Source organism: Periophthalmus magnuspinnatus, chromosome 16 (genome assembly GCF_009829125.3).
Source record: "Periophthalmus magnuspinnatus isolate fPerMag1 chromosome 16, fPerMag1.2.pri, whole genome shotgun sequence".
Taxonomy (NCBI): domain Eukaryota; kingdom Metazoa; phylum Chordata; class Actinopteri; order Gobiiformes; family Gobiidae; genus Periophthalmus; species Periophthalmus magnuspinnatus.
Window position 1 is genome coordinate 4,934,145 of NC_047141.1, and position 25,694 is coordinate 4,959,838.

Genomic DNA, 25,694 nt, shown 5'->3' on the forward strand with positions numbered 1-25,694 from the left:
CTCCACTTGACTGACAGATCATTTAGCTTAAAACAAAACCAGATATGCCACAAAACAAATAATGAAAAACAAATGAGTGAACCTAATCAAAACAAATGAAATGTCTGTTCTACACTATGACGCCTGTCCTTCTGTGTCTTCTGTGTCTTCTGTTGTCAGTGAAATACATAGAGGATCTATATGAGACATAATTTAACTTAACTCAAACAGTGTTTTTTCCAGTATTTTCTCATCTTGAATTCACTTTCAAAAAATGTGACTGCATTTAAGAGAAGAAAAGAAAAGTGCTACAAGAGTCTGTAGAGTGTTGATCTCCATAGTCCAGTGTATCAGGCCACTCTTCATCCATCTCTGCATTAACACGTCTGCTGGCTCATTTTGTGAGCGAGTTCTTGTTGAAAGAATTGTTTATTTGGAGTAAGTCACAGTTAAGTCACACGGCCATGCTCAGACAAAGAGCTTCTATGAGACTGCGATTCCCAGCAGCCCCTGGGGCTCAGTACTGTCTGTCATGTGACTTGTCTGCAAAACATGCATTAAAAAACAATAGCACAGGAATGAGTCAGCAGTGAACCAGAATCTGATCATGTTTTCTAATGTTCTGGCTTCATTAGGTGTGGTGATGTCATCAGTGTTTGATGGAGGGAACATGGAATATTGGTGCATTCCAGTTGTCCTCAGAGGTCAAATTATCCGAGGTCCCATTTATACATGACAACTAGAACTAGCAGCAATATGTCTAGGAAACTTGGAGAACATTTAAAATTCTGAATTAGAAAATCCAACATGGCGGTGCCCTGCGTTTGAATAAAGTCTGATATCTGACAGTTAAAATATTGATTGTACTCCCTTAATCCCCCCCGTCCACCCACTTCAGTGAACCGGCCCCTGCACAGCCCTTCAGCCTCTCATAAATGTGCTGTTTTGCTCTGTTATGTATATGTTGCTAATGTGTACATGGCTCTAATATCAAGAAAAGCAGAATTTCACTCTCAAACGTTGCTTAAACTATTAATGCAGTGACAATATCCGGGTTACCAAATGAACTTAAATACACATTTTTCTGATTTAAGCACTTTCTTAGTATTTATTACTTTATTGAATCTTGTTTTTCTGACTTGAACTGGAACCGGCATTCGATGTTGAACACTGACATTACTGAAACTTCATTCTGAGATCAGAGTGTTGATCTGCTAATAGGGTGTGATACTATGAACATTATCAACATCTGCCATTAGCACTTTCCACCATAGACATTTACAGATGGGAAATGATCTCTGCCCATTGCTACAACATGATAATTTAACAAGCCGAGGCTACGCAGAGTTACACCAAACTGAACGCTCCTTCACATACAAATGAATGGTACAGCCAATTCCCAAATGAAAGTATATAGTGTGTTTATTTCCTGATACTTATGTCATTTCTCTGCTCTCCTCACAGTCCCATGATGTAACAGAGGAGGTTTAGTGTCACTATGTTTACCAGAACCACACAAGTTCTGGGATCTCATCAGGAAGTTTGTTAGCCATTAGCTTTATACACTCATCAACAACACTTTTAACACTTTTAACAAGCCTTTTTTCATTTTCAAAAAGATCAGTTGAACATACAGAGGTTTGCAGGAGAGGTAACTACGCAAATGATTATTACATATGATAATCCGACTATAGTTTGTCAATATGGGCCAAGTGTAAGGGTCTGTCTGTCTGCTGTCCGCCAGGGACCTGAAGACTCGTATTGAGAAGGAGGACTCTAAGCGGGAGCTGCTGGGGGCCCAGACTGGACTGGGGGACTCTATGTGTATTTGCTGTCTGCAGCCATTCAAGTTTCTGCTCAACTCCAAACGCCAGTGTCTGGACTGTCAGCTGTACACCTGCAAGTCCTGCTCCCGCTACAACAAGAAGGAGCACGGCTGGGTGTGTGACAACTGCCGAATGACCAGGTATACACACAATACATGTACACAATACATGTACACAATACATGTACACAATACATGTACACAATACATGTACACAATACATGTACACAATACATGTACACAATACATGTACACAATAAGGTACATACATGTACACACAGGGAAGCACATCAAAGGACTTCATGAGTATGGGTATTACTCTTCTGGGGGTACTACACTTCTGTGGGGTATTACTCTTCTGGGGGTACTACACTTCTGTGGGGTATTACTCTTTTGGGGGTACTACACTTCTGTGAGGTATTACTCTTCTGGGGGTACTACACTTCTGTGGGGTATTACTCTTCTGAGGGTACTACACTTCTGTGGGGTATTACTCTTTTGGGGGTATTACACTTCTGTGGGGTATTACTCTTTTGGGGGTACTACACTTCTGTGGGGTATTACTCTTTTGGGGGTATTACACTTCTGTGGGGTATTACTCTTTTGGGGGTACTACACTTCTGTGGGGTATTACTCTTCTGGGGGTACTACACTTCTGTGGGGTATTACTCTTTTGGGGGTACTACACTTCTGTGGGGTATTACTCTTCTGGGGGTACTACACTTCTGTGGGGTATTACTCTTTTGGGGGTACTACACTTCTGTGGGGTATTACTCTTTTGGGGTATTACACTTCTTTGGAGTATTCATTGCTAATTGGAAAGTAAAATATTTTCACAGAATGAAAACAAAAAGTTAAAGTTAAAGAGTTAAAATATTCACAGAACACACACACAGTGCAGACGAATGAGAGTGTGGTGTGTTTTACAAAGTTTAAATAGATTTTATTACTCGTGGACAGAGGCGACAGTAGGATTATGTCTGTGAATGTGTGTGTGAATATGTCTGTGAATATGTCTGTGAATGTGTGTGTGTGGATATGTCTGTGAATGTGTGTGTGAATATGTGTGTGAATGTGTGTGTGAATATGTCTGTGAAGGGGTGTGTGTGAATGTGTGTGTGAATGTGTGTGTGTGAATATGTCTGTGAGTGTGTGTGTGAATATGTCTGTGGGGGTGTGTGTGTGAATGTGTGTGTGAATGTGTGTGTGAATATGTGTGTGTGAATATGTGTGTGAATATGTGTGTGTGAATATGTCTGTGAATATGTCTGTGAATGTGTGTGTGAATGTGTGTGTGAATATGTCTGTGAATGTGTGTGTGTGAATGTGTGTGTGAATGTGTGTGTGAATGTGTGTGTGAATATGTCTGTGAATGTGTGTGTGAATATGTGTGTGAAGGGGTGTGTGTGAATATGTCTGTGAATGTGTGTGTGTGAATATGTCTGTGAATGTGTGTGTGTGAATGTGTGTGAATGTGTGTGTGTGAATATGCGTGTGAATGTGTGTGTGAATATGTGTGTGTGAATATGTGTGTGTGAATGTGTGTGTGAATATGTGTGTGTGAATATGTGTGTGTGAATATGTGTGTGTGAATATGTGTGAATGTGTGTGTGTTTTCTTGATATAAAGCTCTTTTAGCCTTGAAAGTGGAAAAGCGCTGTATAAAAATGTGTTTGTGTGTGTTATTGATGCATTTCCATGTTTTTTTCAGTGAATGTTCCTCTTCTTTTCCTCTTTTCTCAGAGTCCTGAAGATGGGCACTCTGGGCTGGTACCACGATAATGTTCGTAACCGTTTCAAGCGATTCGGAAGTGCCAAAGTCATGAGGTCTCTGTACAAAAGGCTGAATGGAGACGGTCAGTGCGCTGCTGTTGTTGTTGTTGTTGTTGTTGTTGTTTGCTTGGTCAGTAGATCTAACATGAGGTGTGTGTTCTCAGGGAGGGATGACGACACACAGAGCATGCCCGATGTCCGCTCACGTGAGTCACACACACCTCTATCCAGACTTTCTTACACAACTCGACAACACAACCACAGTCAGATCAGAATCAGAGTGTGTTTTCTTGCCATTTAAGCAAAATTACATTAAAGCAACATTAAAGACCCATATGACACTATTCCTCATCACAAACACACCTGGAGTTGCGTTTTGTTTCATTCACACACGTTTAAACACACAAAACCTACATATTTACGCTCAGTTAGACCTCTCTCAAAACTGAAAACACTCCGTTCCACCTTGTGATGTCATCGTGCGGTAATACAGGAAGTGCTCCACCGTGATTTAAAAAAACTCCGTACAATTTCACTAGAATCATTTGGATCATTTCATCCCTTGAGCTGCCAATCTCTACTGAACTAAAGGTAAAAGGTCGCTTGAAAACTACCACTTCATGACATCACAAGGTGGAACGGAGCATTTTGAGCGCTGGAGCTGCACTACATGATCCTGGGGGCTTTTTTTTTTTGCTATTCTGTAAAAATACAAACGGTAACAGCAGACCAGTCATGCGCCTTCTTTCCCTGAGCATCAATATCACAACATTGGTTTGGATTATTAAAGGAATTATCTACTATACTGCGTCTACTGTGCTCTTACAGTTTTACAAAAGTACTATATCACACTCGAAGCTGAATTACGAGAATCTAAACCTGCGGATAGATTGAGCACACACGGGGCGAGAGATTTGTAGGATACATTTTAACCAAATAATGTGAACTGAAGGTTTTAAAATAAAGAATATTTAGGAATACATTTTGAGTTTGCTGAGCTCGTATAACAAGTACGACGATCAAAACACCACTGCCATTCTTTTTCATCATTAGTCCATTCATCTTTGCAGCCCCAGGAGCCAATAGATTTTCCAGATCATCAGCAAATTAACCTCCTGAGACCCGAGCTCTTGCGTCGCTTTATTCATTTCTCTTTGTTATTTGGGCTGATTGGACCTGATGAGTCTAAATACAAAGAATTATCTTTTTACATTATGTAGTTTCTGAGAAAAAAAAAAAAAAATGTAAATCAAATGTCCTCATATATGACATTTTACTCATTTTGATAAAACATTTAACTATTTATTAAGACCCTGAACACAGCAACATTTGTCCTGAGTAAAAACAAAATGAGAAACAACAATTGTGCCTTTTGGAACAAAGTGTCTCGAGTGAAGATCTGCAGACAGGAGCAGGAAGAAAAACAAAAAAAATACAAAAATAAAATATTCTAAACTGTTAAAAATGAATATATATAATACATTTACATTGTTGCTGTTCTTGTTGCTGTTATTCTTCATCTAATAATTTGCACTGTGGCGTAGACAAACCAAAAACATGTTGTCCACATATGAGGACGCCAGGACTCAGGAGGTTAAAGCTGATGTTGGCAAATTTCTAAAGCTGGTAGCCTCAAAATGATGAAAACAAAGAAACAACCTCAATTTTGCACATGAAATATGTTTGAAAATGATCACGGTTAGTTTTATCATGAAGGAGGAGTGACAAAAATCAACGCTCTGGGCGCCACAGGACACGTGAATGTGCTTCAGGTCGTGAACAGGACGTACAGGGGTAACACGGTGATGGTTTAGGTCGGATTCAGATCAGAGAAAGTCCTTTAGGTGTAAACTGGATATCAGCGTCGACACTGGAAACGCAAATGACAGACGTATGCGAGGATCGTTCTACTTTCCAATGCGATATTCATCTAATCGAAACTCAAAACACCAAATACTAACATAAATAGATGGTCCAACCTCGAAAGCGTTTGAGAATAAATCTGATTTCGGATCTAACGCACAAACTCGTGAAAGCTGTACTTGATTTGAACACGTTTACCTCATATCTACAGATTTGTACAATGGCGTTGACGAGGAGTACGCAGACATGGACGCTCAGAGACTCAAAGCTGTAAGTGTTCTCCCGTGTTTGTCTCTTTTACACAACCTTTAAAAAGACGCTCGCACTTACTTTTGTTCCTTTGTGCCCAGATGAGGAAGAGTAAACGTTTGCTTTCTGTTCATCCCATGGACTTTGACTCAGAGGAGTACTTCTCGTATTCACGCCGCCCCTCAGCTCAGGTTAGGGTCAGGGTCACATACATTTGGAACAACCAAATATTACAGTGTGTGAACTTCTTTTTTTGTTTTTTTTTTTGGTGGTGGTGGTGACTTTGTTTTTGGCCAGGCAGTGTATAAACTTCATTGTAGGACCCTTGTTTCTGTTGTCGTCTCCTGCTAATACAAGAATAAAAAAACAGAAATTTAGAGATATCAATTTGAAACTTATTTTGTAGTAGTATAAATAATAATAATATATATAAATAAAATAATAATAAATAATAATAATATAAATAAATAAATGAATAAATAAATAATAATAATAATAATAATAATAATAATAATAATAATAAATAATAATACATAAATAATAATACATAAATAATAATAATAATAATAATAATAATAATAATACATAAATAATAATAATAATAATAATAATAATAATAATAATAATAATAATAATAATAATAATAATAAATAATATATATATAAATAATAATAATAATGTAGTTTATATAAATGTAAGAAAAAAAAAGTCTTACATGTTTTTTCATCATGGGACATTTTCATATAAAAATAAGATGTTTTATGTTTTATGGCCAGAATTGACCATTTTTGGGGATATTCAAAACAGAAACATGAAAAGAGCCAGGTTTAAATTTCTTGCTTCTTTTTGTTGACTTTTATTTTTAATTATTATTATTATTTGTCTTGGGCAAATGGACATCTTTTCTCTTTGCATAGCCTAGGCAGCCACAATCAATATCAATCAACACAATGATACAAGAGAAAAATACAAATAAACAAAAACAGACAAGCAAAACACACACAAAAAAGGCAAAAAATGGTATCTCCGATTGCCCAAAAAGGAGTGGGAAGAAGAAAACTTTTTGTATTAGATGCTAAAAAATCTACAAAGGGGATTTGGGATCTTATGTAGTATTTGAGTAAACTACATTTGCCTAAAAATTCAAATTTCGCCACATTTTTTTAAACTTGAATAAATCAGATTTGGAATTAGATCAAAATCCTGCTGCACATTTCCTTAAAATCTTGTTAAGTACAAGTCTCTAAAGTTTGTCCTTATGTCGCTATGGCAGAAAAATGCACTGAAGTTACAATAGAGGCAAGTTGAATTAAATATTTAAACATGTTTCAGGGCAGAGTGGACAGTTTTGTTGTTCCCACATGAAAAGTTGTTGCTAAGAGACCAATCTGAAAAAAAAAAAAAAGTTTTGCCTGTAGCATCTCCTCTGGACAAATGTCTCCATGTTTGCAGCTCATGCAGGAGGAGCGTGGCTACATGGACTACGATGTTTACGGACACCGCGGACATCGGAGGAAGAGCATGGACCGGTACAACATGAGAGCAGGTGCGTGCCAGGTGAGGGGGCGGAGCCGTGTGAGGGGCCCGGCGAGTGACCCTCTTCTCTCCGCTTTTTCAGATGACTACGGTGACGGCCGCATGGTCCACACGCGCTCTCTGTCCAAGATCTCGGCCGTGGCTCGGCAGCAGTACGTGGACACGTCCGATGAAGAGGACCAGCGCTTCCCGGCTCACGGACCGTACCGCCGCAGGAACAGTCGTGGCTCCCAGGAACAAGCTCCCCCTGTAAGAGCTGTTGTCTATATGCATCCAGAAGAGCCACGCACACGGGAACTTCACACTGTGTCATCGTTTCTTCAGGGTGACGCTTTACATCCTTCACACGGTTCATGAAGCTGAAACATTCACACGGTTCATGAAGCTGAAACGTTCACACGGTTCATGAAGCTGAAACATTCACACGGTTCATGAAGCTGAAACGTTCACACGGTTCATGAAGCTGAAACATTCACACGGTTCATGAAGCTGAAACGTTCACACGGTTCATGAAGCTGAAACGTTCACACGGTTCATGAAGCTGAAACATTCACACGGTTCTTTAAGCTGAAACATTCACACGGTTCATGAAGCTGAAACATTCACACAGTTTTCATTGTCCAAATTCAGTTCTCAGTCGCTTTTGTGCAATTTTATGATCAGAACGGATTTTTTTCCAGAGATATAAATGCATTCCTCAAAACACACACCCTGGTCAGGAGTACCTCGCTGTAGGATGAACCTTCAGACCCTGATCAGGAGTACCTCGCTGTAGGATAAACCTTCAGACCCTGATCAGGAGTACCTCGCTGTAGGATGAACCTTCAGACCCTGATCAGGAGTACCTTGCTGTAGGATAAACATTCAGACGCTGATCAGGAGTACCTCGCTGTAGGATAAACCTTCAGACCCTGATCAGGAGTACCTCGCTGTAGGATAAACCTTCAGACCCTGATCAGGAGTACCTCGTTGTAGGATAAACCTTCAGACCCTGAGCAGGAGTACCTCACTGTAGGATGAACCTTCAGACCCTGGTCAGGAGTACCTCGCTGTAGGATAAACCTTCAGACCCTGATCAGGAGTACCTCGTTGTAGGATAAACCTTCAGACCCTGAGCAGGAGTACCTCGCTGTAGCATAAACATTCAGACTCTGATCAGGAGTACCTCGTTGTAGGATAAACCTTCAGACCCTGAGCAGGAGTACCTTGCTGTAGGATCAACCTTCAGACCCTGAGCAGGAGTACCTCGCTGTAGGATAAACCTTCAGACCCTGATCAGGAGTACCTCACTGTAGGATAAACTTTCAGACCCTGAGCAGGAGTACCTCGCTGTAGGATGAACCTTCAGACCCTGGTCAGGAGTACCTTGCTGTAGTATTTGTTTCGCCTGTGTACATCTCAGTGATCATTGGTTGAACCGTTGTGGTTTCCATGGCTCCAAACGATGAGGTGCTCCTTAAATGTCCTGAATGGTTTGTCCAAATAGATGAGAAACAGTTTAATAAATGTTGAACAGTCAGACAAAAACAGACGATGTAAATATCTCCACCAAAACAAACAAGAAACGTAACTGAAGAATGTTGAGGTTGAACAGGTACTCAGCTAACCAAGTGTCCCAGATCCAAACTGATTTATGAGTTAATGTAAACAGAACAAACAGATTCTGGTTTATCCAAAGAAGAGACACACAAACTGCAAAACTAAATCTAATCTGTAGCATAAATGTCCGAAATGTTTAATATTGTCAGTAAAAAGATTTTGTCACCGTGTTCCTCACACTTTTACTCCAATAAGAGTACGGTTACTTCAAATAAAATATTACTCATGTAGATGTTAGAAAACTACTCTGAAAAGTATAATTTCTCCAAAAAGCTGTGGTACAAGTCACCTCTGCTCACAGGTCACAGGTCACAGGTCACAGGTTAATGTCTTTGTGTCGTTCTGCTGCAGATAACTGAACTCAACAAGCGAATGTTTGCCATCGAGAATCTGCTGACTCGGCTGGAGGAGAAGATCGGCCCCGACGACCAGGTACCTGCCCCTGTCTGCAGTCGAGACCGATAAACCTGTCTGTAGTCGAGACCGATAAACCTGTCTGTAGTCGAGACCGATAAACCTGTCTGTACTCAAGACCGATAAACCTGTCTGCAGTCGAGACCGATAAACCTGTCTGCAGTCGAGACCGATAAACCTGTCTGTAGTCGAGACCGATAAACCTGTCTGTAGTCGAGACCGATAAACCTGTCTGTACTCAAGACCGATAAACCTGTCTGCAGTCGAGACCGATAAACCTGTCTACACTCAAGACCGATAAACCTGTCTACACTCAAGACCGATAAATCTGTCTGCAGTCAAGACGATAAACCTGTCTGTAGTCAAGACGATAAACCTGTCTGTAGTCAAGACCGATAAATCTGTCTGTAGTCAAGACTAGTGCAGTTCCCATGGCTTTTGTGTGTCTCCTGTCTCATCTTCATCACTTTTAGTATGTGATCAGCAATTCAATTCAATTCATTTATTTTTGTAACGCCCAAAATCACAACAACAGTTGTCTCGAAGGGCGTTCATGTTTTGGTTGATGGGGGAAACCGGAGTACCCGGAGGAAACCCATCCAGACATGGGGAGAAACATGAAAAACTCCACACAGAAAGGCCTGGGTGATCCGGGGATCGAACCAAACCCTCTTGCTGTGAGGCATGAGCCACTCAGCCACCGTGCTGCCTACACACAAAAACAAAACAACAGGAAAAATCAGACAAAACAAGAAAAATCGGCTAGGCGAGGAGGAGGAAGACCAGACGAGGAGGAGGAGAGCCGGGCGAGGAGGAGGGCCAGGCGGGGAGGAGGAGAGGGTCCAACTGTCATCGGGGCATCTGAAAGAGATACACTCCACAGGGGGAGTGGGACAGGGGACAACATGTGAATAGAATTGCTGATGAGAAAATAGGACAAAGCAGAGGATAGTGCTCAGGTTGCCATACTTCCCCCAGCTAGTTATCTCCTACTGCAGCCTGTCTTATCCCAGGTTTTAATGTCCCTAACTCCCTCACTATGTAACCTGGTCTATACCGAAGAGGAAGGTTTTAAGCCTGGTCTTAAATACAGAGACTGTGGGGGCCTGTTTAACATCAGCAGGGAGTTGATTCCATAGCACAGGAGCTTGGTAACTGAATGCTCTCCCTCCCACTGTACTTTTGGACACTCTAGGAACCACTAATAGTCCTGCATTCTGAGAGCGGAGTGCTCCGTTTGGCTGGTACGGGACAATAGCATCTTGCAGATAGGATGGGGCCATACTGTTTAGGGTTTTGTATGTCAGGAGGACGACTTTGAATTTGATTCTAAGCTCGACAGGAAGCCAGTGCAGATATTTTAGTACAGGACTGATGTGGTCTCTTCTTTTAGTTCCTGTTAGGACTCTGGCCGCTGCATTTTGGACCAACTGGAGGCTCCTTATAGTACTTTTGGGGCAGGCGGCGAGCAGAGAATTACAGTAATCAAGTCTGGAAGTAACAAATGCATGGATGAGTTTTTCAGCATCGTTTTTAGATAAAATATTTCTAATTTTAGTTATATTTCGCAGGTGAAAGTATGCGGTTTTACAAGCTAGGTTTATATGGCTGTGAATGAGAGATTTTGATCAAATAGGACTCCAAGATTTTTTACACTAGCGTTTGACTGCTTTGCCGTCTCTTTATTCCAGAGGTTGAGGAGCTTCTGCAGACAGCTGGTAGATTAAACCTCCGTCCCCCATTTGTGTTCAAAGAGGATTTCCCTTATTCTCTTCTGCTTGTAGTTTATCCTGTAGATATTCGGCCGTTCTTTAGTCTCTCAAAGCTGAAACTGTCCTCTCTGATCCCCTCACTGAGCACTACTCCGTCTACCATCTTTGCTGCTTGTACTTGTAGATCAATCATGTTAAAACACATGTGTCAAACTCAAGGCCCGGGGGCAAAATGCGGCCCGCCATGTCATTTTATGTGGCCCGCGAGAAGATAAATCAAACGGCATGACTGTCATTTTAAGTCTATGCTGCTTTAATGTTTGCACTGACAATAAATAAATGAGATTTTTCCAGCAAGTGGAACTGAGAAATATTTGCAAATAATCATCACAAAATGTACATGTAGAGGAAAATTGTCGGCGTGGAAGGACGTTGGAAAGAAGAAAGGTGAATACAAGTTTGTGCTTTGAGGAGAAAAACCTGTATGTTTTTTGTGTTATGAGGTGGGGTCAGTACAGTCTACGTCGACATTCGGTTACATTTAGTGATATTTACTCTGCCGCACAGTCACATCTGGCCCTTGATGGCGGCCATTTTGCTGATGCGGCCCTCGGTGAAAATGAATTTGACGCCGCTGTGTTAAAACATAGTCACAAAACACTGCCTGACACGCTCCACCTCACACTGAACAAGCCTCGGGTCTTTTTTGGTCTTTTGAAATGAGCAGTGACTTTTTTTTTTTTTCTCGCTGATCTTTTATCAGACAGAGGAGGAGAAACTGCGCAGGAAGCTGAGTGAACTGGCAGGAAATCTGAGTGACCGGAATCTCTCCTCTGACGACGAAACCAACTCTAAGAGAACCTCCAACAACCTCCCCAAAACCAAGACGGAGACCAGAGCCGCAGAGTCCAAAGAGGCGGAGGCGGACCCTGCCCTCAGCTCCTCCAGTGACGAGGGCCCCGGCAACGCCCAGAAGGTACGATGTAGTTATGTAACAATATAAGACACATGTACAGCACCAGTTAAAGAGTTCGGACACATTTTTTCACTGATGTTTCGTCTTTATTTCCATGATTATTTACGCTGTAGAAGCATCAAAACTATAAATGTACGGTATCTGTCTAGTGTCACTCATTTTCTGCACTCGTCATAAGTGATTACAGTTACTGATTAAACGAGACGCTGCATGTGAACAGGAAAAAATCAGAAATTAGAGATAACAAGCGTCTTCTAAGAAAAAAAAAAGTCGTACAAGGTTTTTATCATGTGTTTTCATATAAAAATAAGGCGTTTTATGTGTAAAAAATGAAAGAAATTGACCGTTTTTGGGACATATAAAGCTCAGAAATAGATGGAGCCAGGTTTAAATCTCTTGTTTTATTTAGTTGACATATTAGATAAAAAAAAAAAATAAAATAAAAAAATAAATAAAATAAAAAAGTAGAGGGGATTTTGGATTTTATTTAGTATTTGAGTAAACTACATCTCTTTGAAAAATTTTAATTCTGCCTCATTTTTTGGAGTAAAAACTTAAATAAATCAGACTTGGAATTAACATCATTCAATCCTTCTGTACATTCCGTCAAAATACGTATGAGATTGTAAAGTTTTGTGTGTGTGTGTGTGTGTGTGTGTGTGTAGCTGCGTCTTTAAAGGCTGATCCTTATGTCGCTATGGCAGTTTGATTGAATTAAATAAATATTCAAATATCTTTCGGTGCAGAGTGGATCATTTTGTTTCCACGTGAAAGACAAATTCACCCAAAAACATGTTATTGTGTATCGTCAAAGAAATACACTGTGTTTTACATGAAATTACACGTTGTATTTCCACATTAAACGCACTAATAATTAACAGTTAAAGCAAATATAAATATCTCTCTCCAAATCTACAGAAACATTTAGAACACTTGAGACTATGGATTCAAAAATAAAGCAAATACGAGGCAACGTGGACACATCTAAGACCAGAGAAACCCCGAGTACAGGGCCACTGTGTACCCAGGATGATGAAGTAGCCCCCCCAGGTCAGACTAATACCCCCCTGGACCAGAATGTACCCCTCTATCTCTCAATCTCTCAGTCTCCTGCCCTGTTAATTAGGCCCAAAGACGCCCACATGTTTCATTTTTACACTCACACCGATTACAACCTGCGACAGAAAAACATTTGAGGTCAAGATAATAAAATGTGCACTGATCCTGTGAAATCCTCTGGTTCATTTTAAAGCAAACGCGTTAACTGAATATAAAATGGACTTTTCAGAGTTTTTAATCGTGTTCTAGTTGTTTCTTCTCATTGAGCATCTGAAGTTGTTTTCTTATTCAGTGATACTGTCGTAACGGGTTAGTGTAGCGGACCAAAGGATGCAGACTCGGGGAATGTTTACAGGATTTATTGTAAAAATAGGACAAAGTACCAACAGCGGGTGATCCGGAGGTGAGCAGGAACACAGGGACCGAGGACATGAAGGGACCACAGGACGACAGGCAGACCAGACGGGCGTAGGGCAGAGCAGGCAGGAGACATCCAGGGCTGGAACACACAGGAATGCAGGGACGACAGGAACGCAGGCAGGAAAGAAGTGACACGACAGGGATGACGTGAACACGACAATGATCTCGCGTCTCCCAGCTCCTTTTATGCACAGCAGGCGTGTTGATTGCACTGATGGGCTGCAGGTGCGCGCGGGAGGAGCCAGGAGCCCAGCCCAGATCTGGCAGGTGAGGGAGGGAAGGAGCAGGACAGGAGTAAAACCAGGAGTGGACAGTACGGATCATGACAGATACATAGGATTTTGCAGTGTAACATAAATATTTTGGCACAAATGAAAAAAATATCCATTGCTCGCTTGTGTGATGTACACTTTGTTGTGATGTGCGCTTTGTTGTGATGTGCACCTTGTTGTGATGTGCACCTTGTTGTGATGTACACTTTGTTGTGATGCGCACTTTGTTTTGATGTGCACTTTGTTGTGATGTGCACTTTGTTGTGATGTACACTTTGTTGTGATGTGCACCTTGTTGTGATGTGCACCTTGTTGTGATGTGCACTTTGTTGTGATGTGCACTTTGTTGTGATGTGCACTTTGTTGTGATGTGCACTTTGTTGTGATGTACACTTTGTTGTGATGTGCGCTTTGTTGTGATGCGCAGACCACAGTTTTCTAACATGGAAATCAGTGAACTTGTTTCTTTTATTAAGTCGTTTTGGATTAATATTGTGATTTAAAATATGCAAATTATGACATAATGACCCACGGGTGTCATTATAACTGTAGAGTGTGTGTTCTTTATTGTTGCCTAATACAGTGAGCTGCTGTTGTTGTTGTTTTTTTAAACTTTACATGTTGAAGCCAGTATTGTCATTATTGGCTAGTATTTGGTTTGATTTCAAATTCATCGTTTGCATGTTTAAATATTGTTTTTGCTTTTATATTTGGTGAGATATTTATATTTACTTGAATTATTGATTATTAGGGTCAAAATAGGTTTTATTGTCATTGTTCCATGTTACTCACACTTTTATTGAACAGAATTCACAAACTAGGAAACATCATTAACATGTTTTATGTAATAATATTGTGTTTGTTGATTTCATTGCATGTTTGATGAGCTGTAGTCTGCTCTGTGTCTTATCTTTTTTTTTTTTTTTTTTTTTTTTTGCAAAACCATATCTGTGAGTTCCAGGTACAGCAATACCCACGAACTGGAAGTGAGAGCAAGAGACATTCAAATCAGATCATAGCTTTACTAATCATTATGTAATCATTATGTTATTGCTGATATATATATATAGGAACAGTTTAATCATGCAAAAGAACGTCATGTTCGTGTTACAAAACCCTATGACTGAAAGCAGTTTGCACTTAACTCATATGATCAATGTCACATGTGTCCTCAGGTGGGTCACTTTTCATTGTAATGCAATTTGAAATAGTGTGGACAATATACAAATGTCATATATCACTCTAGTCTAAGGGAAGAAAGCAGCTACATCCTCATCATTTTGGTTAAGGCCACATGTCTTATCTGTCTCTTATCTCATCTCGTCTTCTCTGTAGCCTCTTTTCATACAGGATCGTGTGACGGCCTCTGGGAGAGCGACACACTGGTGCAATCTCACCTTAGACTCTGCTTTAGACACCACTTAGACACCAATAAAGATCTACACAACGATTTCCGTGCCTCTGCGCCTGTATGCAACAGAACAGAAACCGACAACACCTACAAGTCCTGATTACATGATAATTTAACCTACTAGACTAGATTTACAGAAACTAATAATCTCTCACCAAACCCTGACTTAATCTTGTGACAAACCGCCGCATTTCCAGTCAGAGCCACTTTATATCCTGTTCCTGTTTATGGATGCACAGCTCTCACATATAAAGAAATGTTATATTTACACTTCATAATGTATCCAACATGAGCCAAACCCACTGCATTACATAAAGAGAGGTTAAAATGTGACATAGAGGTGCAGAGAAATGAAATAAAAGCAGGACAAGCCGACAATAAACTGGAAGTAGTTGACACATCTCAGCACCGCAAACTGAGCGTCTTTTTGTGAGCTGCTGATCTGCCTTATGATTACAGCTAGAACTCAAATATGATGTTATGATTTTTTTTTTTTGTACATTTATAATGTTTGGGCGGTGTCAGTGTCTCACGTAGCAGAGTTCCTGGATCGGGAGCTGTACCCTGAGCATGGAAACGCAACTCAGCTGGTGGGAACTGCACCAAACAGACCAGGGCCAGTGGAAAAGAGGCTTATAATGTGTCCAGATATAATGGAGTCTAGACCCTTTAGCCGCGGGTATAATGTAGCTTAGGCCCCTTTATCTAAATATAGTTGTATAAAGATAAAGGGGAGAGTTGAGGCGGGGGTTGAATGACACCCGGGCTAAGTCTGAGCAGGGATAATCTGTTACACTAAGTTTAGTCCGAGAAGGTTAATAAGGCTCTACACCAGCTTTGATGTGTGTGTGTGTGGATGTTTGAGAACAGACCTGTGTGTGCATCAGGTTAGAAAATGGAGTGGGAAAGTAAAGTGAAGTTCATGAGTCAAGTCTGTGAATGAACCGGATCTCATTTTAAAAAATCTGTTTCGTTTTAATTTTTATGTATTTTTAGACTCATTAACACTGAACCAACACAATCAGCACAGAAGTCTTCATATTAATACTACTACTACTACTACTACTACTACTACTACTACTACTACTACTACTACTGCTACTGCTACTACTACTACTACTACTGCTACTGCTGCTGCTGCTGCTGCTGCTGCTACTGCTACTACTACTACTACTACTACTACTACTACTACTACTACTACTACTACTGCTACTGCTACTGCTACTGCTACTACTACTACTACTACTACTAATTACTGGAGTCCACAGTTTCTCTGAGCAGTACAGCTTCTGCTCTAGTGATGGACTTTTGGCTCTTTTACGGGATCTGAATCTTTTGGATCTGTTCATTTCAAACAGCTGTTTAAAAGACTCTTTCACTATTTATATATTATTATTATTAAACCACATTAAATATCAGCTAACGGTCTTTGAAAGAGTCTTGCCAAGGGGGCGCGGCCAACCAAAATGAACGCAAAGGCTCATTTATTTTATTTTACTTTTGTGTGTAAACAGATCTGTGCGTTCCCAGCGTAGTAACAGTCACTGCATTTGTACTTATACCAAACAGGCTGTGCTCTGTTAAATAACCACCAGAGGACGCTAAAAGTCAGTTTGACAATTGTCCAAAACAATTGAACTAGAGCAACAAATAAACAGTTTTCATTTTTGTTGTTGTTGTTTTTTTTTTAGATATTATTTGTTGGAACATAGTCAAGAAAAACAAGGTGAGGGAAGTTACGTTACTAAGATCCCATGTTCTGAGAATGATGGAGAGAACAACACAGAGGGAGGACAGAAGTCTGCGTCCTCCGCGTGGGCGTGTAGGACATAGAGCATAAATGAGCTGAGTCCATGGGGCGGGGCTAACAGTGTCCTGTGCTCCGCAGAAGTCAAGCGCTGCGGCCCTCTGTGACCTCACCACTGAGGTCCTGCGAACGATCAACGCCACCGAGACGGCCATGGTTCAGCTGGGTCTGACTGAGGCCAGCCCCCTCGGTAACAGCCACGCCTCCAATGGCTCCGACCACACCTCTGACCAGGCCTTTAGGGAGCTGGAGGAAAATGTAAGACTCACAATGTTCTTAACGGCTCTATATTACGCAAAAGTGACTCTTGTGAGCTGTAAGTCATGTTAGAATGTTGTTTCATTTTTGAGTAACACTTTATTATTACTGTTTACATCTCCAGAGCTCAAAATGCTCTGATCCACCTTGTGATGTCATGAGTTGGTAGTCTTCAAGTTAACAGCTCCTTTTACCTTATGTTAAGCACTTTGACTTCCACAACAAAATATTATTAAAAACATAAACCTGTTTACAAAGCTCCATCATATTAGAATAGTTTTCAGAGTTACTGTTGACTGATCCAGTGCTGCACATCTGTGGGTTTGTTATCTTCACGTCTGTGAGCTCCTTTGCTCAACGGTTGCTGAAATATTGTCGCCTCACTCTGTAACTGCTGCTGTCAGGATCATCACTCTGACCTTAAAATGTTTGTTTTCCTGAAGTTTTTATTTCACAGTTTTGTCCTTAAATAAAGATATGAACATTAATAACAGACCAGTCCGGTGCCTGCATTAGCGCAGGTTGATTGACCTCGTGTTAGGTGCACCTGCCAAACCAGTGGTGCAGGGGATTTCTAAATACGGCCCCTGACTGCAGATTTGCCGATATAACTGCTGGCCTCAATGAGTTTTATTTGGTTGTAACTGAACAGTATGAGTGATGCCACACTCCCTTCCTCCACTTCTGTTCTACAGTTTATGGTCAATCCATGAATCTAAACCTCCTGGTCAAAGCCTGATGTCGTCAGATCTCAGAAGATAAACAGGTCAGGGCCTGGTCAGGACTTTGATGGGAGATCTCTGGGGACACCAGGTGCCACAGTGCAGCCAGTGGTGCCCCACAGCTGCTGTTGTTGTTGTTTCCTTAGGCAAGGCACTTCACCCACATTGCTGAATCTGACTCTGGGTGTGGTGGTTGGTGGTGGTTGGTCAGACTGTGCAGATCGACAGTCTCACTCGTGCTTCACTTGCACCATGTTGTCTCTCCATAAACTTAGATGTAACAATTCAGTTTAATAGAAAAGAAATCTGCCAAGCATGGTATTGTTTTTAATCATATATTTGTGTAAAACCTTGAACGTTTTCCCAAAATGAAGGAAAATAATTTAGGCATGGCCAGAATTTTTTTTTTTTTTTTTGCCAGGACAACTGGCCTTGTGTTTTCTGTTGTGTATAAACTAATTTGACATAAATGTGGAGACAAATGTGTCATAATTCTTCAAATAAGAGTGAAATATAAGACATATTTTACCCTAAATCTAAATAAACACTCAAAGGGCATAAGATAATACAATAATACAGCAGTGACAGTTTTGTCCAAGAAAACCGTGAGTTCCTAAAAGTTCGGGACGGGATTTAATGATCTATTGCAACTATGGTAACCCACTTTTAAACAGTTTCTTCCTATTGAGGTCTACAAAATAGACAGAGACTTTTTGACAAAACAAAGCAAAATTACATAGAAAATTATACCAAACACAGATTCAGTTTTTCTTTGACTTTCCACTGATGTGTGGATTTTTTTTCCTATTTCCTGTCAATGTCTATTCTCACACCGATTTGCTGCTGATTTTTGGCAGTATATTTGTTCACAATCAGGTGACGGTTGGGGTTAGGATCAGGGTCAGGTCTTGGGACATGTGAGCTGTAATTTTTTAGACAAAAGAAAATGACAAATAAAGGTGTCAGTTAACTGTATTTAGTGAATCATAAAAATACCGTGAGTGTGACTGAACCTTCATATTTGCTGTAAATCCATCTGATGATTACGAGATGCTTCTTGCTTGACCTTGACTGTTCTGAGAAGTGCCTTGCTCAATAGCGCTCTTCCTTCTGTGCAGGTGTACTTGGCAGCGGGGAAGTCTTACGATCTGGAGGGGAAGCTGAGGCGCCTGGAACAGAGCGCCAAGAACCGCTTTGGGGGAACCACTGACTCAGACCTGTCGGAGCTGGAAGACGTGGTGGCTCTGACGGCCGCTCGTGTTCAGAGTGCAGAGAGTGAGGTCAGTCCGGAAAGTGTTTGTTTTGAGATTATTCGGAGGGTTCTACCGCGTTATAACATTGTTCCTTCATCAGTGTCACGCATGTTTGAGCGATCTAGCAATCTCTCTCAGGCCCTATTTGAACCCTTAGTACGGTTAGCTGTAAGATTCTGTGCAATGCTCCGCCCACAAGCCTACGTCACCCATGCTCTCGCACAGAAACTCTCCATAAATATACAAAAGCATGATACAAAACAATGTACTACAACTTCACAAACTGGATGTGATGTGCAGTAGTTTCATTAGCGGGATGCACATTGATTGCGTTGTGCTCTGAAGGGGGAGTGGCCTTGAGCGCAGGGAGCAAAAACGGAACTGAAATGTTAATATATTTAGCATTTTCAAAACACGGTGATGTAAATATTATGTGTTGCAGTGAATAAGCCATAGAAGTAAAATACCTCCTCTTTAACGTCCATTTACATTGTCTAATACATGTTTACTACTTCCTACATTATAAATATACATATGGAGGACATCAAACATATGATACAACATGTAGTACTGTTGTAACGGGTGAGTGTGGCGGACCAAAGGATGCAGACTCGGGGAATATTTACAGGATTTATTGTAGAAAATAGGACAAGTACAAACAGCGGGTGATCCGGAGGTGAGCAGGTGAGCAGGTGAGCAGGAACACAGGAAACACAGGGACCGGGGACATGAAGGGGCCACAGGACGATAGGCAGACCAGACGGGCGTAGGGCAGAGCAGGCAGGAGACATCCAGGGCCGGAGCACAACAGGAATGCAGGGACGACAGGAACGCAGGCAGGAAAGACGTGACACGACAATGATCCCGCGCTGAGTCTCTTCTCCCAGCTCCTTTTATGCACAGCAGGTGTGTCGATTGCACTGATAGGCTGCAGGTGCACGCAGGAGGAGCCAGGAGCCCAGCCCAGATCTGGCAGGTGAGGGAGGGAAAGGGCAGGACAGGAGTAAAACCAGGAGCGGACAGTGCGGATCATGACAAGTACGTAATAAAAAATGAACACATTTTGTTTTTTAGATTTTATATACAAATTCCTCAGAGTATCCGTCCTTTGCTTTGTGGACAGAGCTGTAAACACTTGTGCTTCGTGATGAATTCTCGTGTGGCGGTTTTCACGGCTGAGCCACGTCAGGGTCGAGAAATGACAAAAGTGCACAGCATTGATCAGAGCAAAGAGCGGCTATTTTTTCGAGTAAATGTTTTGCAGCAGAGACTTCATCATGATGACACTGTAACCTGACGTCAGTGACCTCTGTCATCAGTTTATCATTTCATTCCAAAGTATATCTCCGACATGTTTGTGCCATATGAACCATCTCGCAATTTGAGGACCTCAGGGACCGGCCTCCTGCTGGTGCCCAGAGTCAGGACTAAACATGAGGAATCAGCGTTTAAGTTTTGTGCAGCTAAAACCTGAAACAGTCTTCCTGAAGATGTGAGACAGGCCTCTACTTTGACAATGTTTAAATCCAGACTCAAAACGGTTCTGTTTATCTGTGCAGATGACTGAAAGGTTTTTATTCTGCACTCTTCTCTTTTAATGTTAATTTTATGATGATTATTTGTGATTATTTATGTTTTGATTTGTGTGATTTTAATGTCTTTCTTATTCTGTAAAGCACTTTGAATTACCTTATGTACAAATTGTGCTGTACAAATAAACTTTCCTTTCCTTGCCTCATTTTAGAAGAACATGAGTGTGAGTGCTCTGTATTAATGCTGTTTTTCCTCGTGCAGGTGTCAGATATTGAGAGTAAACTGGCTGCACTGAGCAGTGGATCCAAGAAAAAGGTAAAATCACAAAAAAGAGAGATTTTACAAACCCAGATTATAATTATATAATAAAAACTTGTGATTATCCAAACCTCCCGCTCTTAAACATTAACATCCAACTCTATGGAGACGAGTCCTGCCACTACACTCAGATTACCCAGATATCTATATTAATGACAAAAAAATTTAAAATGTCAACTATTTTACTTACTTAGGTGTTACTCTTGATCCAAACCTAACCTTTAAGAATCATGTAAAAAAAACTGTGTAATTCCTTAAAATTTAATCTGGCAAATTTTAGATACATACGAGTGTCTCTTACAACTGAGGCGTCCAACATGTATTTAAATTCTATGATTTTGTCACGTTTTCTTTACTGCATAACAAGCTGGTCGCAGGCCTGCAAAACAGCTTTAAAGCCTCTTGAATCAATGTATAAATGTGATAAAGATTCATGACAAAAAATCCACAGTATCACCACTGTCTCTCTCTCCAAATATGGTTTTCTAAATTTTAATAATCTGTTAATATATGCAAACATCTGTCTACTTTTTAAAATTATTCATGGTATTGCTTGTCCTCCTCTAAGAAGGTTTGTCTCACTGAGCTCAGAAAAAACAACTGAGTGCAGTGTTCCAAAACGTAGGACTTCTTTTGCTAAATCGGTTTTCTCGATTGTTGCTGTGAGTCAGTGGAATAGTTTTGCCAAATGAGATTATAGCGTGTACAAGTTTTCAAAGGTTTGCACAGGTGACGAAGGAAAGGCTAATATGAAAGAAAGAGTATCTGCATATTTGAAACTCGGTGTTTGTGTGTGTGAATAATTTGGTATGGAAGTGTGTGTGTGTGAGCTGAATGTTTTTAGAAATGTCGTATTTATTTATTTATTTATTTATTTGATAGGGACAATGCACATTAATGAACATCTGTTGTGAACAAATGTAAATATGCCGGATTATAGCTACAGAGCTAATTTACATCCGCAGTCCCCAGGCAGGTAAAGAGTACAACAAATACATCACATTAGTACAATATACAAGAGTTAAAAAGTGAGAAGTAGAGTAAAAAAAAAAAAAAAAAAAAAAGGTAAGAAAAGTAAGAAGGGTGGTCCATGTATTGATTAGTGATCACGTGACTGATTTGATTTCAGCCAGAGTTTGAGTTGAGTATTTGAAGTATTTGAATGTGAGATGTGTTGTTTTTGATATATGTGTCATAGATTTACAGGTTTCTCATCCATTTACACCAAACTTATTTTTATTAAACATCAGCCTGTCCAGGGACGACAGGTGGACATTAGTATTTATGCTATAACCTGGCACCAGACCAGATCTTTCCTGTTTTTTAAGGTCAATGTAATGTTGTGCACTGTCCCTGTTTCAAATAAAAGCAGACCATACCATACACCGAGATACAGGTCAAATCTGTGGAGAGATGAGCCCAAAAAAACACACCTGTAATTGAAAAATCCAAGTTGGACAGGTTTAGGGTGAATGAATGAAGTGTGGATATGTATCTGCACATCAAGTTGTTCTTACTATTCTAAAATATTCACAACTTTGGCTGCTAGAAAACCACACAGGTAAGAGTAATGGTACTGCAAAATAATATTACTCCAGCAGAAGGACAAAGTAGTGGTTCAAGAAATTCCTCAAGCACGAGTAAACAATTATTTGAGGAAAAGACTACTCAAGTAAGAGTAACTTAAAGAGGAACTATCGGGACGTAACATCTGATTTATAATTTGATTTGGTTTTGATGAGTCTCTAATTTACACTTAATCTGGTGGATGAAACCTGTTGTAAATATAAATTATAGTTTTACACAAATCAAGAAGCAATTTGTGAAGAAAGTCTGAAAAATATGTTGAAAATTACAGGAAGTAGAGAGCTTTATTTCGATGACGTCACACTGGGAGATTTCAGCACAATTTACACAAGAAACACATTTGCTCTGAGACTTTAAACGTGATTTCAAATAAATAAAGGTGTTTTCTTATCATTTTATTTGCCAAATTATAATCTCTGTGACACTGGCGCGACGTCATTAACCGGTCAAACGCGATCGTCCAATCAGATTTGTTTTATTCGGCGACGCACGTGAAAAACGAAGCAGCTCATTGGTCACCTGTGATTTACAAATAAAATCTAATTCATCACACCGCAGATGATGAGAGTTTAGTTCTTTTTCGCTGATTTGACTGAAATCCGCCGTGTTTTCAGTCCCTGTGGTATTTTGTCATTTGAAAACAGTGACCAGACTCACCGACTCTTTGTAAAGTATTGAATAAGTGTGTATTATGGATTCCAAACAAGAATAAATGTAAAAAAAGTAATCAAATCTTTAAATATAATGATGTGTTTAGTCAAATTATCAGCGGTACTTGTCACTTTACTCTCTACGTTATAAATGAAATGAAATTCACTTCAGTGTTTTGAGCCAGGAGCAGAATGTAAAGCTTCTTTTCTTCTCCAGGCCTCGGTTTCTCAAAGGAAAAAGAGCACCCAGGACTTCACTACAAGCAGTAAGCCCTCTACACAACCCTACAACGTGAGAGAGAGTCTTTTTGAACACACCTCAGTCGCACTGCCTGTCTGTTTGTCCATTATATAGTACTCAGTTACATTTACTCAGTCATTTTTTTGAAGAAATTTTACATTTCTAGCGGCATACTTTTACTTCTACTTGAGAATTGTTTTTTTTTTTTTTTAAGTAACAGTACTCTTACTTGAGTAAAAGCTGTGGTTCTTCTTCCCACAGTGATACTTTTTTAGAGTACCTGTTGAAAATGACAGATTATGCGCTTTATTTAATGATATTTAACAGTTACTTACTTACTTTAAGTTAGTAGTTTTCTCAGATATTTTTGTACTCTTACTTGAGCAATTTCTTGGACCAATACTTCTACTTGAGTAATATTATTTTGAAATAACGTTACTCTGGAAAATGGACTTTTCAGACCTTTTAATCATGTTATATCTGAAGTTGTGTTTTGAGTGAATCACTTATTTTCAAGACCCTCGTTATGACCCTCACCAGGACATCCACTGTGACGTCTGCACTTCCTTCTCCAGTTTTATTTCTTAATCAGTCTTAATCAATTGGGCAGCGTTGCGTAGTTATTTTTCACATGTGGTTCTGGCTCGTGTGATGCGCTCCCATTGGGCACGTCAGTTTTCTAAGACAGAAGTCGTTTTACGTGAATATTGTGACACATAATGATCCTCGAGTGTCAGAGATTATAACTATAGAGACGCATAAGCTCAGGCAACAAGCTACGCACCAACTACTATCCATAACACGCAAGCTTTAAGTCCAAAAAGCACATTTAATATGAAAGATTTAGCTGAATTGATTTTAAAATAAAATTATAGATCTTTTTTTCAGAAAGTGTATGAGAAAAATAAATGAGAAATTTACTTTTGGACCCGGGCGGTGCGGTCACTGTTGAGCTGTCTGTCCTTCACAAATAAAGAAAACGTGACAAAAAATAACTAACAATTTAAATAATATAACAATTTACATCGAGTGAAATAAGAGTATTCATACAATTACTGAACTATCGATGAGAAGTTTTTTAAATGTTGCTATTTGGTCTTATTTTGAGGCATAAGTTTTACATTGTATGTCTTGTTTCTTCATCACAAACAGATCTGGAGTTGTGTTTTGTTTCTTTCACACACGTTTAACACACAAACCCTGCAGATTTAGAGTAAGTTCTTCTCTCAAACTGAAAATATTCCACACCTGTCATGACGTCACTAGAATCATTTGGATCATTTCAGCCCCAGTCTGTGCTGAACTAAAGGTAAACGGGGCAGCTGTTAAATTGAAAACTACAGCTTCATGACATCACAAGGTGGAACTGAGCTTTGGAGATGTAGACAAATAATAAAGGATTACTCAGACATGTGTGAACGAAAATAACACAACTCCAGGTCTGTTTTTGAGGAGGTGACAACATTATAACGTGACTTAAAGCTCACAAGAGTCCATTGTGTACAGTATAGGACCTTTAAATGAATGAATGAATGAATGAATGAATATTGTTTATTTGAGCAGACATAATATTAAAAAACAAAAAACAAAACAGTGTACATCCAAATCCCAAATTTTGTACAATGCTCAAAAGGAGTAAGCAGAAGTAAAGTACTTGTGAGAGCTTACCCCCCATATTTAACTAAGTCACACCATTAAGATTTGATCGCAGTAGCAAACAGATACATTCCTTCACCATCTGTGTGTGTGTGTGTGTGTGTGTGTGTGTGTGTGGGGGGGTGTGTGTGTGTGTGTGTGTGTGTGTGTATGTATGTAGTAAATAGTTCTCCCATTGATTGACACGACTATAATGACCGCCTTGTGATTCTGTCTTTTACAGGGGGATCTCCATGGAAGAATATCTACTGAGTGAGGAGCTGCTCTCCATCAACACCAATACTTTAACACTAAAATAGATAAAAGTACTTTGTATACAGCTCCTGCTCCCATGTGACATCATATTGGTAGTGGTCAATTAACGACTGGCATCAAGTGGCTTTTGAAGTTTTGCATCTTCAAACTAATCAGATTAAACGTGAGTGACCCTCACCTGGCACACGTGTGATTTCAGAGAGTGTAGATCACGTAGCTTTGGCTTTAACTCTGCCGTATCTGGACATCTTTGTTACTTTTCACCTTTTTATGTCGCTGGAGATGCTGCAGAAAATAGACTTGATTATAAAGCCTTGTACCTGTAA

The 25,694-nt window shown here is 40.0% G+C and overlaps 1 protein-coding gene across 5 annotated transcripts in view; it reads left to right on the forward strand.

Annotated features, from left to right (window-relative positions):
• mlpha (melanophilin a) overlaps positions 1–25,694 on the forward strand; it is a 28,342-nt gene extending 2,648 nt beyond the window's left edge. Inside the window, exons 3-16 of one of the 5 annotated variants that reach the window (XM_055227964.1) lie at positions 1,724–1,945; positions 3,548–3,660; positions 3,742–3,783; positions 5,652–5,710; positions 5,791–5,880; positions 7,142–7,235; positions 7,308–7,474; positions 9,176–9,256; positions 11,714–11,926; positions 16,977–17,153; positions 18,994–19,155; positions 20,923–20,976; positions 23,434–23,508; positions 25,337–25,694. In XM_055227964.1, coding sequence (XP_055083939.1) covers positions 1,724–1,945; positions 3,548–3,660; positions 3,742–3,783; positions 5,652–5,710; positions 5,791–5,880; positions 7,142–7,235; positions 7,308–7,474; positions 9,176–9,256; positions 11,714–11,926; positions 16,977–17,153; positions 18,994–19,155; positions 20,923–20,976; positions 23,434–23,508; positions 25,337–25,369 — 1,582 coding nt within the window. In that variant the 3' untranslated portion in view covers positions 25,370–25,694. Of the gene's footprint in view, positions 1–1,723; positions 1,946–3,547; positions 3,661–3,741; positions 3,784–5,651; positions 5,711–5,790; positions 5,881–7,141; positions 7,475–9,175; positions 9,257–11,713; positions 11,927–16,976; positions 17,154–18,993; positions 19,156–20,922; positions 20,977–23,433; positions 23,509–25,336 lie in introns of all 5 variants that reach the window. The other 4 variants (XM_055227962.1, XM_055227963.1, XM_055227966.1 and 1 more) reach the window with 4 other exon arrangements.